Source organism: Cucurbita moschata, unplaced genomic scaffold, assembly GCF_002738365.1.
Source record: "Cucurbita moschata cultivar Rifu unplaced genomic scaffold, Cmos_1.0 Cmo_Scf00007, whole genome shotgun sequence".
NCBI classification, from domain to species: domain Eukaryota; kingdom Viridiplantae; phylum Streptophyta; class Magnoliopsida; order Cucurbitales; family Cucurbitaceae; genus Cucurbita; species Cucurbita moschata.
The window spans coordinates 1,408,964-1,421,466 of NW_019268523.1; the positions used below are offsets into that span (position 1 = coordinate 1,408,964).

Here is a 12,503-nt window from a genome sequence, read left to right on the forward strand (position 1 = left end):
TTCAACTGTGGCTCCATACCAAGTGAATGCCCTTAACATCAAATCAAAATTTGCATATCTGCCTACATAAATACAATTTTCGAACTAAAAGGCGTACTTGTGAAATGATTAACCCAAAAACGACTAAATAGAAATGACGTGAGTTGCTCAAACAATCCCAATCAGCCCCTCTCACGGTGGAAGAACAGATAATGATGGAAATGAAACTTTGTTCTAAACTTCAATAAATCAAGATGATTATTTGAGTAAGTAAGAGCTTATATTCAAAGTGAAAAATATCATACTAAATATCAAGAGCTCTGTTTTCTCTTTAACTTAATCACCTTAATATAAACGTCGCGTGTCAAACAAAGAAACAGTGAGTTTGGAAGGTATGAATATTACCTATTAATACAGCTGCAGTTTGAAATATAAATTCACATATGACTTAACTTACAGTTTAAACCATAATCCCCCTTCACTGAAGTTAAATCCACGAGAGTTAGACGGGTTAGAGACTAACAGCGGCAGCGGCAGCGGCAGCCCCTGTGCCCACTCCTCGCTCTGTTGCGCTACACAATGCTTAGACGCCTACTGTCGCGAGCTCTTGCGCGCCGCCTTCCAGCCGGTGCCCACTACTCTACCACACCCATTTTCGTTCCCACGACTGCTTTTTATCGTCAAAGTTGCTATTTTTCTTCTTCCACTTCTTCGTCCCAGATCCCGGACAGTAATATCGTTCAGCACCTGGAGGATGAGGGCGTCCTCAATCGACCCTTCTCTTCTGAACCCTCCGCCTCCACAATTTCCATTGATCGATCTGGATTGTGTAACCCACCTGGTACCTCCTCTATCAATCTCATTTGATTACGTTTTGCTTTTACATGTCGAGATGAATGAGACCGTCTTTTATGTGGGTTAATGGCAGCGCTCTCTCACGAGCCTTCTTCGGACTCTGAGCTTGTCAAGCATCTCAAAGGCATTATCAAGGTTTGGTTTCTTCTTTTTCTTTCATTTGTTTCGTGTGTGCCTCTTCTGCTTTGAATGTAGATGAGGTGTTTGTAAAATTGCCTCTGTAAGTTCCTGCGTGGTTCCATTTTATGAAATTATTCTGAATTCTGTCTTCGATTTCATGCCAACTATGAGGTGCCTTTCTTTGAGTAATTTGTAAATCCTGGAAAGATGAGTGTCTTAATCTGATCGATGCTGAATTTCTAGGGAAATCATAGTGTCTGTGCAACGTTTTATGATTTCCCATTTTAGTGGGATTTTAAGATCACCTGAATTCTAGATGTGGTCTTTTAGTTTGCCTCACTGAATTCGAGTTTATTTGAATCACTTTCATTGCATGCCATAAATTCTTTATTGTTAATATGGCAGTTTCGTGGAGGACCAATTACAATTGCTGAGTATATGGAAGAGGTTTTGACAAATCCTAAAGCTGGGTTTTATATTAATCGTGATGTTTTTGGGGCAGAAGGTGATTTTATAACATCTCCTGAAGTCAGCCAGATGTTTGGCGAGGTAATTCATCAGTACTTTTAGGTTCCATTACTGAATATTGCAGAGTCAAACACAATGAAATGTATGTAATATATATAGTTCTTGGAGGTTTTTCTGTTGCATACGAATGTTTTCTCAATACTTTTTGCCAAGGTCAGATGGTTGGTGTCTGGGCCATGTGTCTTTGGGAGCAAATGGGACGACCGGAGAAGGTGAATTTGGTAGAATTGGGTCCAGGAAGAGGAACTCTGATGGCTGATCTGCTACGTGTAAGTACCATACTTCTTAGAATTGATTTCTACTGCATTTGTAAAAGTAAATAAGGGACCTGTATTTAATTTCCCTTAACAAGTAAAACACCTTTGTCAATTCAGGGGGCTTCCAAACTTAAGAACTTCACCGATTCGTTACACGTACACTTCGTAGAGTGTAGTCCAGCATTACAGAAGCTTCAGCACTCGACCTTGAAATGTAGAGATGAAGATAATAAAGCTGATGGTGTTGAAAAAAGCAGTGTTAGCTCATTAACTGGAACCCCCGTGTCATGGCATCCCACATTGGAGCAGGTCCCCTCTGGATGTGTGTATCTATCTTCTTTACTTATTCCCATATTTAATCGTTTCCCTTTCTGTGCTATTTTTCTTTTCTCGAACAATCCTTATTCTGCAACTAAATTTGGGCTCAACAATCTTTATCTCATAGTTTGCAACGCATCGACAAATTAAATTCGAAGAACGTTTTCGAGCGTTTATTAGATTCTTTTTTTAGTAGCTTGCTGTAATGAATTTCTCTTCTTTATATCATCATCATCTCACTTATGTTTTGCTCTTTTACTTGTTCGTATACTCATTTCTTTTTCTCCTTGTTCTGTTTACCAATCTCGTTTCCAGTGCCAACAATCCTTATTGCTCATGAGTTTTATGATGCCCTGCCTGTACACCAATTTCAGGTTCGTTTCTTCATCCCAGTTTTGGTATGAACGTACATTGTATGGTTATAAGGGGGAAATTGGGAAACTAGCTAGTAAATTGTTCATTTTCACTGAAGTAGACACATTTTTTTATTTAATATTGAACTTGATATCTCAATACATTTTTTATTTAATATTGAACTTGATATCTCAATCTTTCTAGAGAGCTTCTCGTGGCTGGAGTGAAAAAATGGTAGATTTAGCAGAAGATTCAACGTAAGGATTAGTAGTTTTGCTTCTTGATTGGTCTATTTGCAAATCTAATCTAATTTATTTGACAATTTTTATCTGTATCATATAGGTTTAAATTTGTTCTGTCTCCCCAACCAACACCTGCAGCTCTCTATTTGATGAAACGCTGCAAATGGTCTTCAAGTGAAGAGATCGCTAATCTTAATCAGATTGAGATTTGCCCCAAAGCAATGGAGTTGACCCAAACTATTGCCGAGAGAATAAGTTCTGATGGAGGCGGCGCTCTCATTATTGATTATGGCCTCGATGGTGTTGTTTCAGATAGCCTGCAGGTTTGGAATATTGCTATTGTCCGTCATGAACTTATACTGCTAAGCAAACACCCATGGTGGCTGCTCGTAAACAGTAGTGCGTTATAAACCTGAATTGCTTTGGTGCCCTATGGACTTTTTCAGGCAATTCGAAAACACAAGTTCGTTGACATCCTCGACAATCCTGGTTCAGCTGATCTTAGTGCATATGTTGATTTTCCCTCAATACGCCATGCTGCCGAGGAAGTTTCAGGTGCACGTCTTTAGCATATCATAATATTGACTTATCAAATTTGACATGATTATTAACTTCGGCTTGTGAGGTCTCACATCGGTTGGAGAAGATAACGTAACATTATTTATAAGGGTGTGGAAACTTATCCCGAGGAGGCATGTTCTAAAAACCTTGAAGGGAAAGTCCAAAGAGAACAATATCTGTTAGTGGTGGACTGGGCCGTTACACTGCTGCACTCTCATTCTTTCAATTATTACAGTGCTCTTCCCTAAAAAAAAAGATTATTGCTCCATTTCTGGGATGTAGAAAGATCATAGCTTTGTTGTTTTTAATTTCTGTTTTTCCATTTTTGACAACCATGTCTTCTGAAGGAAGGATTAGAATCAGATTGTTATTACCTCTTTCAGGAGATGTCAGTGTGCACGGCCCAATGACTCAGTCTCAGTTCTTGGGTTCGCTTGGCATTAACTTTCGAGTTGAGGCACTGCTGGAAAATTGCACAGATGAGCAGGCGGAGTCTCTGAGGAGTGGATACTGGCGTTTAGTAGGTGATGGTGAAGCACCCTTCTGGGAGGGGCCTGATGAAGAGGCACCCATCGGAATGGGCACCCGCTATATGGCCATGGCCATTGTTAACAAGAAGCATGGCGTTCCAGTGCCATTCCTATGAAAGCTGCTTGATGCATTTCTTATGGAACCAATATATTATCCTTTATAGATCAATTTTCTGTAGCAGGGTTTATGAGTTCAATTATATGAAAAGCAAAGGTCGAATCTTTTTTTAGTACAATAAATGTGGTGTGCTAGGAATCAAACTTCCAACCTCAAAGGAAAAATAACATTTCAATTAACAATGAGTTATGCTCTCATGTTAACGAGAGAAAAGATCAAATTTTTTTTTCAACAGGAGCGAAGGATGAGTTTGTACAGAGAATTTCCACACAGAATGTTCAACAAGTTTACACGCAAGGGTGTGCTTAAGCCAAATTGCTTATATCCCTCCCTAGAAACTCACCATTTGCAAGTTTACCAATGCTAGTTCCAGCGATGTAACCACCGGACCAAGCATTCTGCAAAAAAAGAACAATGGTATAACACACAGACAAGGATGAACTTTATAAATAAATCTTACACACTTCTTAGCTCTTAAACGCTACATTTCATTTTACCTGAAAGTTGAAACCACCCGTTACGCCATCCACGTTTAGCACCTATAACGCAACACGTTACAATCTTAATGAAGTCTCTGCTATGTTTTTTATGTATTGTAACTCTAAGGTATCATTATAATTACCTCCCCGGCGAAGAACAGGCGAGAATGAATTTTGCTTTCCATTGTTTTAAGTGAGATCTAGATAGGAGAGACAAATGAATAAAAACAGTTGCGAGTTAGACGTGTTTCCTTTTCGTGTTCTGTTTTTGAGAGAGGAATAGAAGAGAACCTCTGACAGCTGAACGCCTCCAGCAGTGACAAATTCATCCTTAAATTGACCCTTCATGAAGAGAGAGCTTATAAAATCTGTAAAGGAAGAGCTATATACCATTTTAGAACATGGAAAAGCTAACACATGTACCTTCCCCAAGACCTTAAATATGCATTGCTTCAGCAGAGAAGAAATGGAGGCTAATGATTTGTTTGAGATGGAAGCCCACAAGATCTCATCATTTATTTCCTGGTCATGAGAAAACGAAAAACTAATTGGAAAGGGGAACTACTACAAAACTATAGCGTAATCGTTTAATGATGGGAAATAGCATCGAAACCTCTCGATCCAATAAATATTTCCAAAACCTTTTCACAAGGCCAAACTCTGAAGGACATGAACTGTGCACTTTTTGTTTCTGCAAATGTGTTGAGAGTACAGGGGAATTTTCAAGTAATACAATACATGAGAGAAAGGAGAGTCATCAAAATGAGCAGAAAATGATGTCTGGATGAAGAACCAAAATTTAGATATTGCTGAAATGGAAGAAACGGTATATGATTCAAGAATACCATAAACTGAGATTTGTGCCGGCTAAGAATTGTTTTGACATCTTCCAAATGCCAATCAGGAGCAAAATCCACAATGAGCAGGCCTACATAAAACAATATTAGCTGACAAAAATAAAACTATAACCTTCAAGGAATTTAAGAAACCTTTATAATCTGAAGCGAATAGGTCACGAGCTCCCCAAGCAGATAAACGAAGAATTACTGGTCCACTAAGTCCCCAATGTGTGACAAGCATAGGCCCAACCTAAATATGGAATTTTTTTATGCATCATACATGTCGTGCGTTAATACACCGCATGAAGAAGAACGTGCCTGCCTCTTCTTTCTTCGAAATGAGACAAAAGAACTTGCCTGCGTATATTGTGGAAGATGCCGTTGTATGTTTTCTAACTTAAGCTTTGCTCTGACCTTAGGGAATGAAACCTGAAATTGGCATATAATTAAGATATGAGCAAACGATGATGTTACTAACATTCTAGTAGTATTTATTTGATGACTAAGTAAATGCGGTGTCGCCAAGACCGAATAGGGTAGACATAAAAAGCTTTGCCCACACCTGAAGTAGAGGGAGAAGAAGGAGGGATTGATTGAGTGAGACTAATGCTATGAGCACGAGTAGGTAGGCAGCTAGAGTGCCTGGAGAGGGACGTAATGAAATGAATCTATAAAAATTAGAATACTAAACAAGCTATGTCTATAGAAGACTATCATAGAACATAAAAGAGATCCTTTTGATAAATGTCTGGACAGGACGAGTACGACATATTTAAGGGACCGATCCATTAAAGGATTTTGGGATCACGTTCGAGTGCTTCTATCTTTGAGCTAGTACCCTTTCTAGACAAGGGATAAAGGATAAAGAAGGTCAATTGAGAGCAAAGCCTTATAGTGTGATTGTGAACATGAAAATAAAGACCTTGTTTGATAACACCATTTGGTTTTTTGTTTTTGCTTTTTAAAGAATACATTTGTAAAGTAGACAGCAAATGTCTAGCTAAAAACGCTAAGGAAAAAAAAAGCATGTACTTCAACATGAGATAGGAAGGTTCGATGCCACTAGCTGCAGTTCCTGTAGACTATAGCACGTCTATAACGGCTCAGGCCCACTGCTAGCAAATATTGTCCTCTTTGGGTTTTCTCTTTCGGGCTTCCCCTCAAGGTTTTTAAAACGCGTCTGTTAGAGAGAGGTTTCCACATCCTTATAAAAGGTGTTTTGTTCTCCTCCCCAACTGATGTGGGATCTCACAACGTCTCTAAGGCGTTTTTTCCTCTAACAAGAGGAGACATGCAAAGTGATAAAAAGAATGCACTAAAACCCATAAATTGAAGGCAAGTGATACGAAACGAAACTGATCACTATACGAGAGAGCGAAATTTGAACTAACCCCAGACAACTCTGCCAGTTGAGGATCTTCAATCTTGAAAGTAAATAGGCTTGGCACTGGGTCTACAAGTGAATGTCCAAGCTGAGCAGCAAGACTAAAGCCCTAGATAAAAGTAACCAGCTAAAGAATCAAGCCCATCCTAACACATTCAAGCACAAAAACCAGACAGCAATTGCTACCTGCCGACTACTCCCACTAGCAATCAGTAAATAGTTTGCTTCAACATGTTCAACAGAATTCATAAGCTTTTGAATCTTCAAAGCGAACTTCCCGCCACTACTAATCGATGCACTCGTAACGACCTTTCCAGTCTGCAAGGAAACTGATCGAATAATTCAAAACTCAGCATAAAAGCATTTGCATAAACTACATGGCTGCACTAGAATTTCAGAAAAGGATAGCGGAAATTAGTCGAACGAACCACCAAATACTGAATGCTAAGAACAGAACAGTCAATTAACAAACCTCCAGTGCGTTTTGCCTCAGACATCAAACAATCAACTATGGAAGCAGAAGAATTGGTAACAGGAAAAACCCTTCCATCATCCTCAACCTATTCCAAATTTAAACACAAATTATTTACATATGCCAATAAGGAAACAAGAGATGAATAGCTTTGAAACACAACCTTTAGCTGAACTCCATGATTGGAAAACCAGGACATTGTATCCATTGGACCATGAACATTGAAAAAAGGACCCCTAAATTCTTTATGGCCTCTAGGGTAATGCTCTGCCAAACTCTAAAAGAAGTATAATTATCAAACAGATAGTATGCATTCCATGTTCTTAATAATCAATCCAGGATAAGTAAGAACTAATTGATGAAAACCCCACACCTTTGCATCGGTAAAATGCCCATTCGTCACATTGCATCGGCCTCCTCCAGAAATTTTGACCTAACAAGACAAAACAGGGATGGGTAAAAAAAACTACAACGGCGTGAAGTCGAGAATGGGTGAAAGAACAGAACCTTGGAAAGGGGCCGCCCTTTCTCAATAACCATGACATTGAGATTGGGGGCGAGGGTTTTAGCTCTAACAGCTCCATAAACACCTGCCGCTCCGCCTCCTACTACTACCAATAGTTCTTCATTCAACTATCCATCACAAAACACCGACTAAATTTGTTTCGTTTCTGAGAAAGCCATCAATAAATTGATAATGACAAAAACAAATCACCTTCTGTACTGGAACTATGGAGGTTACAGCTCTCGTTAAATTCATCTGTTGTAGTGGTAGGTTCGATTTCGATTCCGTAGAACGAGGTAGAAATTAGGTTGACATCACAAAGCTCTTTGAATAAAATGAGAAAATGAGTATAATAGAAATGTATAGGACACAACAAATATTTATATCAGATAACACACAAAAAAACTGCAAGTTTTACCGCCAAATTACAAAAATTTAGAAGTCTTAATACAAATTAATAATAATAATTAGATAAATCTGAGTCTCAACCAAAATAATACTAACTATAAACCTTCACATTTAAATAATATTTCCATCCTTAAATTTGAAAATTTGGATTTAAAAAAAAACTCTAACCCTATACAAAATTATGTTTATTAATCTAAAAATGTTCGGACTGGTAATGAAAATATTAAAAACACTGACTTTATCGTGTCTTGAAAATAAAATAATAAAATTGAACTGATAAAATTGTACCCGAATAAAATTAATCTAAATATGATTCATAACGGATATTAAAAATATTCATAACTGAAGGATATTAAAAATATATTTATCGTGCTTGAAAATAAAATAATAGAATTAGAAGACATAATAAAATTATTATTTTTCTTATAAAATGTGACACTTTTTTTTTTTTTTTTCTTAACCAGATCAGATTTAAAATATAAAAATATTTTTTATTTAAATATAATCGAATATCTACACACATATTCTTTGGATAAACTAAATGGTTGAATATGTTTCAATATTGAGAATATTATGTTTTGATATTTTAAAAATATATGTTGGGTTGAATAAGAGAGGATTGTCAAATTTTTAAATAACATATTAAAATTAAAAATATTATATTATATTTAAATATCATAAAATATTTAAATACATGTGTGTATCATTTTAATCCTTCAAATGTTCCGTTATATGTTTTAATTTTTAATATATTTAATATTTGATGTGTCAAAATAAAATAAAATAATAAAATTTTTAATTAAAAAATAATAAATAATAAATTTATGTTATACAACTTTGTTCCTCATTTTTTAAAACAATTTATAATTTTGTGTGATTAACTATTATTTAATAATAATTGTTATTATTATTATTTATACCTTTATTTAAAAAAAAGTTCAATAAAAATATGTTATTTTAAAACAGTTTGATCAATTAAACCGTTATTATAAAATGATTAAAAGAGTGGGTTTTTTTTTATCGATGAGTATAATATTGAGTATAATATTGTAACGAACTCAATCCAATTCATGTTAAACTATGTATAAAAATAAAACTTTTATAAACTTGTTTAAAAAATAATTTAAAAATTAGGTTAGGAGATTCAGTTAGTTAATAAGGAAGTTAAAAAATAAAAAAAAAGTTTTCAAGGGTTTAACTAATATTCTTTTAATATAAAATGACCCTCTCACTCTTATAGGCCTCACTCTTATAGGCCGCCCGAAGGGAGACTACACGATATATATCCGTTCACCAAAATCATGTCTACCTCGCGTTATGTTGGTATCGCATTCATGCCCACTTGCCGGAGGTTAGATTTTGCACCTACTATCCGATATGATATCCATAAATAACATGGCATGGGGACTAGAGAATCAATGCTTGGGGTCATTTGACGAAGACTCGCTAAAGTCCAACAAAGTCACAAAAGTCGACGAAAAATGTATATAAAACTTGAGTTCCTCTCAAAGGTAAGCGTGTCAAGATCATGACGTCGCACAGTTGAATAAGTATGAGCATGATATCCGCGATCACGCTCACCCAGTTTCGACCACCGTCAAAGAGATTTAATTACAAATGTGATAAATATTCAAGTTGGAACCATATATTTTAAAAATATTGGTAGTATAGTTAGACGTGGAGATTGAAAGCATTGACATTTTAGATTTAGATGATAGGGAGGGAGAGAGATTTGTAGATCTATAATATTTTTGATAGAAGAGAAAAATAGTATAATTTCAGTTGGGTCAATATCTTAATTAGCCATTCAAATCAAGAGCGATAAAGGAGGAGCAACACAATTGAGAGAAGGGCCATATATAGATCTGATTCAGCCATCCTTATGAATCGGAGAAACTTCAAAGCTGTTTTTACTAAGTCATTTGGATCTGAAACATTTTCTTCGCTAAATCGCACTGTCCCATTGGCCATTACCACACGCCCCCCTCATCCACTCATGAGCTCAAAATTACCCGCGCAGCCCACCACAATATTAGTGTCTATTTCCATCGTTTGGGCTCTGATTATGACAATTAAAGGCGGCACAAGCCAAGCCTGCGCTGCATGCAAATACCAACGTCGCCGCTGCTCCAAAGACTGTGCCTTAGCGCCATATTTCCCAGCTGATCAACCAAAGATGTTTCAAAACGCCCATCGCCTCTTTGGCGTCTGCAACATAATGAAAATCCTTAGACAAGTCCACGCGTCGCAGAAAGACGAGACGATGACTTCAATTATCTACGAGTCGAACATGCGTGCTAGATTTCCAGTTCATGGTTGTTGCGGCGTCTTATGGCAGCTCCATTATCAAATACAACAGGTAGCTGAAGAACTTCGACAAGTAAGAACTAGACTAGCTATGTTTAAAGACCAATTCATTCCACCCAACATTGGGATAGCGGAAGGGAATTTCGGGAGCAACGACATGGTTTATCCGATTTACACACAGCAGCAACAACAACTACAACAATACAATTCGGGATTACTTGTAAATCAAGCAACAGATGGGAATGATTTATTATTTGGAAATGTGAACAGTGGGGGTATTTATCTAGATAACGATGATAATAATGGATTGATGTTGAAGGACTTGAGAATTCAACAACATTACAATGACAATTATGGGATTAATATTAGTAACGTTGATTCGATGCTGATGCAATCTAATTTGATACCGACAACAGTTCAAGGTTACCCTTTGCAACAAGAGATGGAAATTTCTCATGATTATGACGAAATTCCATTTGACACAATCGCTGATGATCGACAATCATATATTGAATCTAAAGAAGCATGCGATTCTAGGTATGTAATATATTTTATATTCAACGTAAAAGAAAACATTGAGAAAAAACGAACACGATTCGAAGAATTATAAAATGGGTGGAGAGCAATTGAGCAAAAGAAATGAAATTGAATATTTAGAAGAGAAATTATGAAGAAAATTGATGGATTTTTGGGGCTTTGCATGCAGTGCGGAATCGACGTTCAAAGATGTGTCGGAAGCATCAGCTGAGTATGTTTCTAGGAGCGATCTCAAGAACGCTGCAGCTTGCTTTAGTTTAACAAGTCATATCAAATAAGATGATGGAGACACGTAAACCCAATCAATTGTAGAAGTAAGAGAATTTTAGATTTGGTTCATTCTTTCATATTCTTTATGGCTTATTAGCAGTGATCAAAAATAAGAGGAGGGATGAGTTGAGCAGTCCCTTGAGCTTTTTTTTGTTCTCTCCAGTTTATTTGTATAGAAGAAATCGTGGCATAGTTTTAAACATGCCATTATTTAATTAATAATATCAATGACTATGTTATAACAAAACAAAGAACTTTGAATTTTAAATTCTGAATTTTTGTTTTTTTGTTTTTTTGTTTTTTTTTTTTTTGTTTTTTTGTTTTTTTGTTTTTTAATTTTGTTTGGTGAACAGTGTCAATATGTGGCGTGAGTCGGCTGGTGCACCAGTTTCCTGTTTAGCCTCATCAGGTGATTCGACCTCTCTTTCTTTTCTCTTTTTTTAACTTCTTTATATTCTGGAATATCAATATGTTTGAGAGTGATTGACTGGGAAGAAGAAGAAGATCCGTTGAGTATACAAATGGAAACGAAAAAAATAACATAACCAGGAAATTCTAATACCATATTGTCTTTTGACATTGCTTTTCCGGCGGGCACAAATATGGTCTTTTGATGTTGGCGCGGCGGGCGGGTGCAAATATGGTATTTTGACGCTGGTGCGGCGGGCGGGTGCAAATATGGTATTTTGACGCTGGCGCGGCGGGCGGGCGCAAATATGGTATTTTGACGCTGGCGTGTTCGGCGGGCGCAAATATGGTATTTTGACGCTGGCGTGGCGGGCGGGCGCGAATATGGTATTTTGACGCTGGCGTTATGGTGTTATGGCCGTGGCGGACTCAAACTGATCCTTTGGCATGGAGTTGGCTGAAGCAAATTGATCTTTTGGCATGTAGTTGGCGTGCCATTGGCGGACGCGGCATTGGGCATGGTGTTGGCGTGCCATTGGCGGACGCGGCATTGGGCATGGTGTTGGCGTGCCATTGGGGACGCGGCATTGGGCATGGTGTTGGCGTGGCATTGGTGGACGCGGCATTGGCGGCGCAAATATGCTCTTTTGGGTTGGCGGGTGTAAATGAGACAATAAGGTAATCATGAGATGGCATCAGATAAAGTTTAAAATCAGCTCAGGCACCCAACATCCATGTTTGTAACAGACCAAATTTGCACCTCATTAACATCACTGTTTTAAATGTGTAATTATGGTGGGGCGATTCTAGCCAACTGATTTCTGAATGTGGATGAACAAGGCTAAGGATTAGCTGTGGGATGTAAAAATGCATTGTTAGGAGAGCGTTCTGCCTTGGGAAGCACCCGCGCGAGCAGGAATGGACGAAGCGGAAGCGAGAATGTCGGCTGAGTAATGTAAACATTGGTGAGAATCTAATTCCCCGAAAACTTAACAGTTCTTTCGCAAGGTTCGTTCATGGAGGGTGAGTTAG

At 37.4% G+C, this 12,503-nt stretch overlaps 3 protein-coding genes across 4 annotated transcripts; 2 read left to right on the forward strand and 1 right to left on the reverse strand.

Annotated features, from left to right (window-relative positions):
* The first annotated feature begins 488 nt into the window (after nt 1–488).
* Nucleotides 489–4,041, forward strand: LOC111445020 (protein arginine methyltransferase NDUFAF7, mitochondrial-like). The gene is made up of 10 exons (XM_023083202.1): nt 489–820; nt 908–969; nt 1,360–1,503; nt 1,641–1,751; nt 1,857–2,061; nt 2,373–2,431; nt 2,616–2,668; nt 2,754–2,976; nt 3,100–3,208; nt 3,598–4,041. The coding sequence occupies exons 1-10, from the start codon at nt 559–561 to the stop codon at nt 3,858–3,860; spliced, it is 1,491 nt and encodes a 496-aa protein (XP_022938970.1). The 5' UTR covers nt 489–558; the 3' UTR covers nt 3,861–4,041.
* Nucleotides 4,042–4,056: 15 nt separating this feature from the next.
* LOC111445022 (uncharacterized protein YtfP) lies at nt 4,057–7,896 on the reverse strand. 2 transcript variants are annotated; one of them, XM_023083207.1, is made up of 16 exons: nt 7,752–7,896; nt 7,544–7,669; nt 7,410–7,469; nt 7,200–7,313; nt 7,037–7,124; nt 6,751–6,893; nt 6,572–6,673; nt 5,538–5,609; nt 5,331–5,430; nt 5,187–5,269; nt 4,955–5,032; nt 4,765–4,863; nt 4,633–4,683; nt 4,485–4,541; nt 4,360–4,401; nt 4,057–4,260 (listed from the first exon to the last, which is right to left on the reverse strand). In XM_023083207.1, exons 1-16 carry the CDS (start codon nt 7,794–7,796, stop codon nt 4,168–4,170), a joined length of 1,353 nt encoding a protein of 450 aa, XP_022938975.1. In that variant the 5' UTR covers nt 7,797–7,896; the 3' UTR covers nt 4,057–4,167. The 2 variants fall into 2 exon arrangements, with proteins under 2 accessions (XP_022938975.1, XP_022938976.1); XM_023083208.1 differs by lacking the exon at nt 7,752–7,896 and having other exon boundaries at nt 7,200–7,303; nt 7,544–7,660.
* A 2,118-nt stretch (nt 7,897–10,014) lies between these two features.
* On the forward strand, nt 10,015–11,071 carry LOC111445645 (LOB domain-containing protein 27-like). The gene is made up of 2 exons (XM_023084155.1): nt 10,015–10,793; nt 10,963–11,071. The coding sequence occupies exons 1-2, from the start codon at nt 10,015–10,017 to the stop codon at nt 11,069–11,071; spliced, it is 888 nt and encodes a 295-aa protein (XP_022939923.1).
* Nucleotides 11,072–12,503: the final 1,432 nt, after the last annotated feature.

Excerpts from the sequence above, each read along its gene's own strand:
- LOC111445645 (XM_023084155.1), top strand. The coding sequence starts at position 10,015 with ATGACAATTAAAGGCGGCACAAGCCAAGCCTGCGCTGCATGCAAATAC. Across the intron at positions 10,794-10,962 it reads AAAGAAGCATGCGATTCTAG|TGCGGAATCGACGTTCAAAG; the intron begins GTATGTAATATA and ends CTTTGCATGCAG.
- LOC111445020 (XM_023083202.1), top strand. The coding sequence starts at position 559 with ATGCTTAGACGCCTACTGTCGCGAGCTCTTGCGCGCCGCCTTCCAGCC. Across the intron at positions 2,432-2,615 it reads TGCCTGTACACCAATTTCAG|AGAGCTTCTCGTGGCTGGAG; the intron begins GTTCGTTTCTTC and ends CAATCTTTCTAG. Across the intron at positions 2,977-3,099 it reads TTGTTTCAGATAGCCTGCAG|GCAATTCGAAAACACAAGTT; the intron begins GTTTGGAATATT and ends GGACTTTTTCAG.
- LOC111445022 (XM_023083207.1), bottom strand. The coding sequence starts at position 7,796 with ATGAATTTAACGAGAGCTGTAACCTCCATAGTTCCAGTACAGAAG. Across the intron at positions 7,125-7,199 it reads ATCATGGAGTTCAGCTAAAG|GTTGAGGATGATGGAAGGGT; the intron begins GTTGTGTTTCAA and ends AATTTGGAATAG. Across the intron at positions 4,864-4,954 it reads AATATTTATTGGATCGAGAG|GAAATAAATGATGAGATCTT; the intron begins GTTTCGATGCTA and ends TCTCATGACCAG.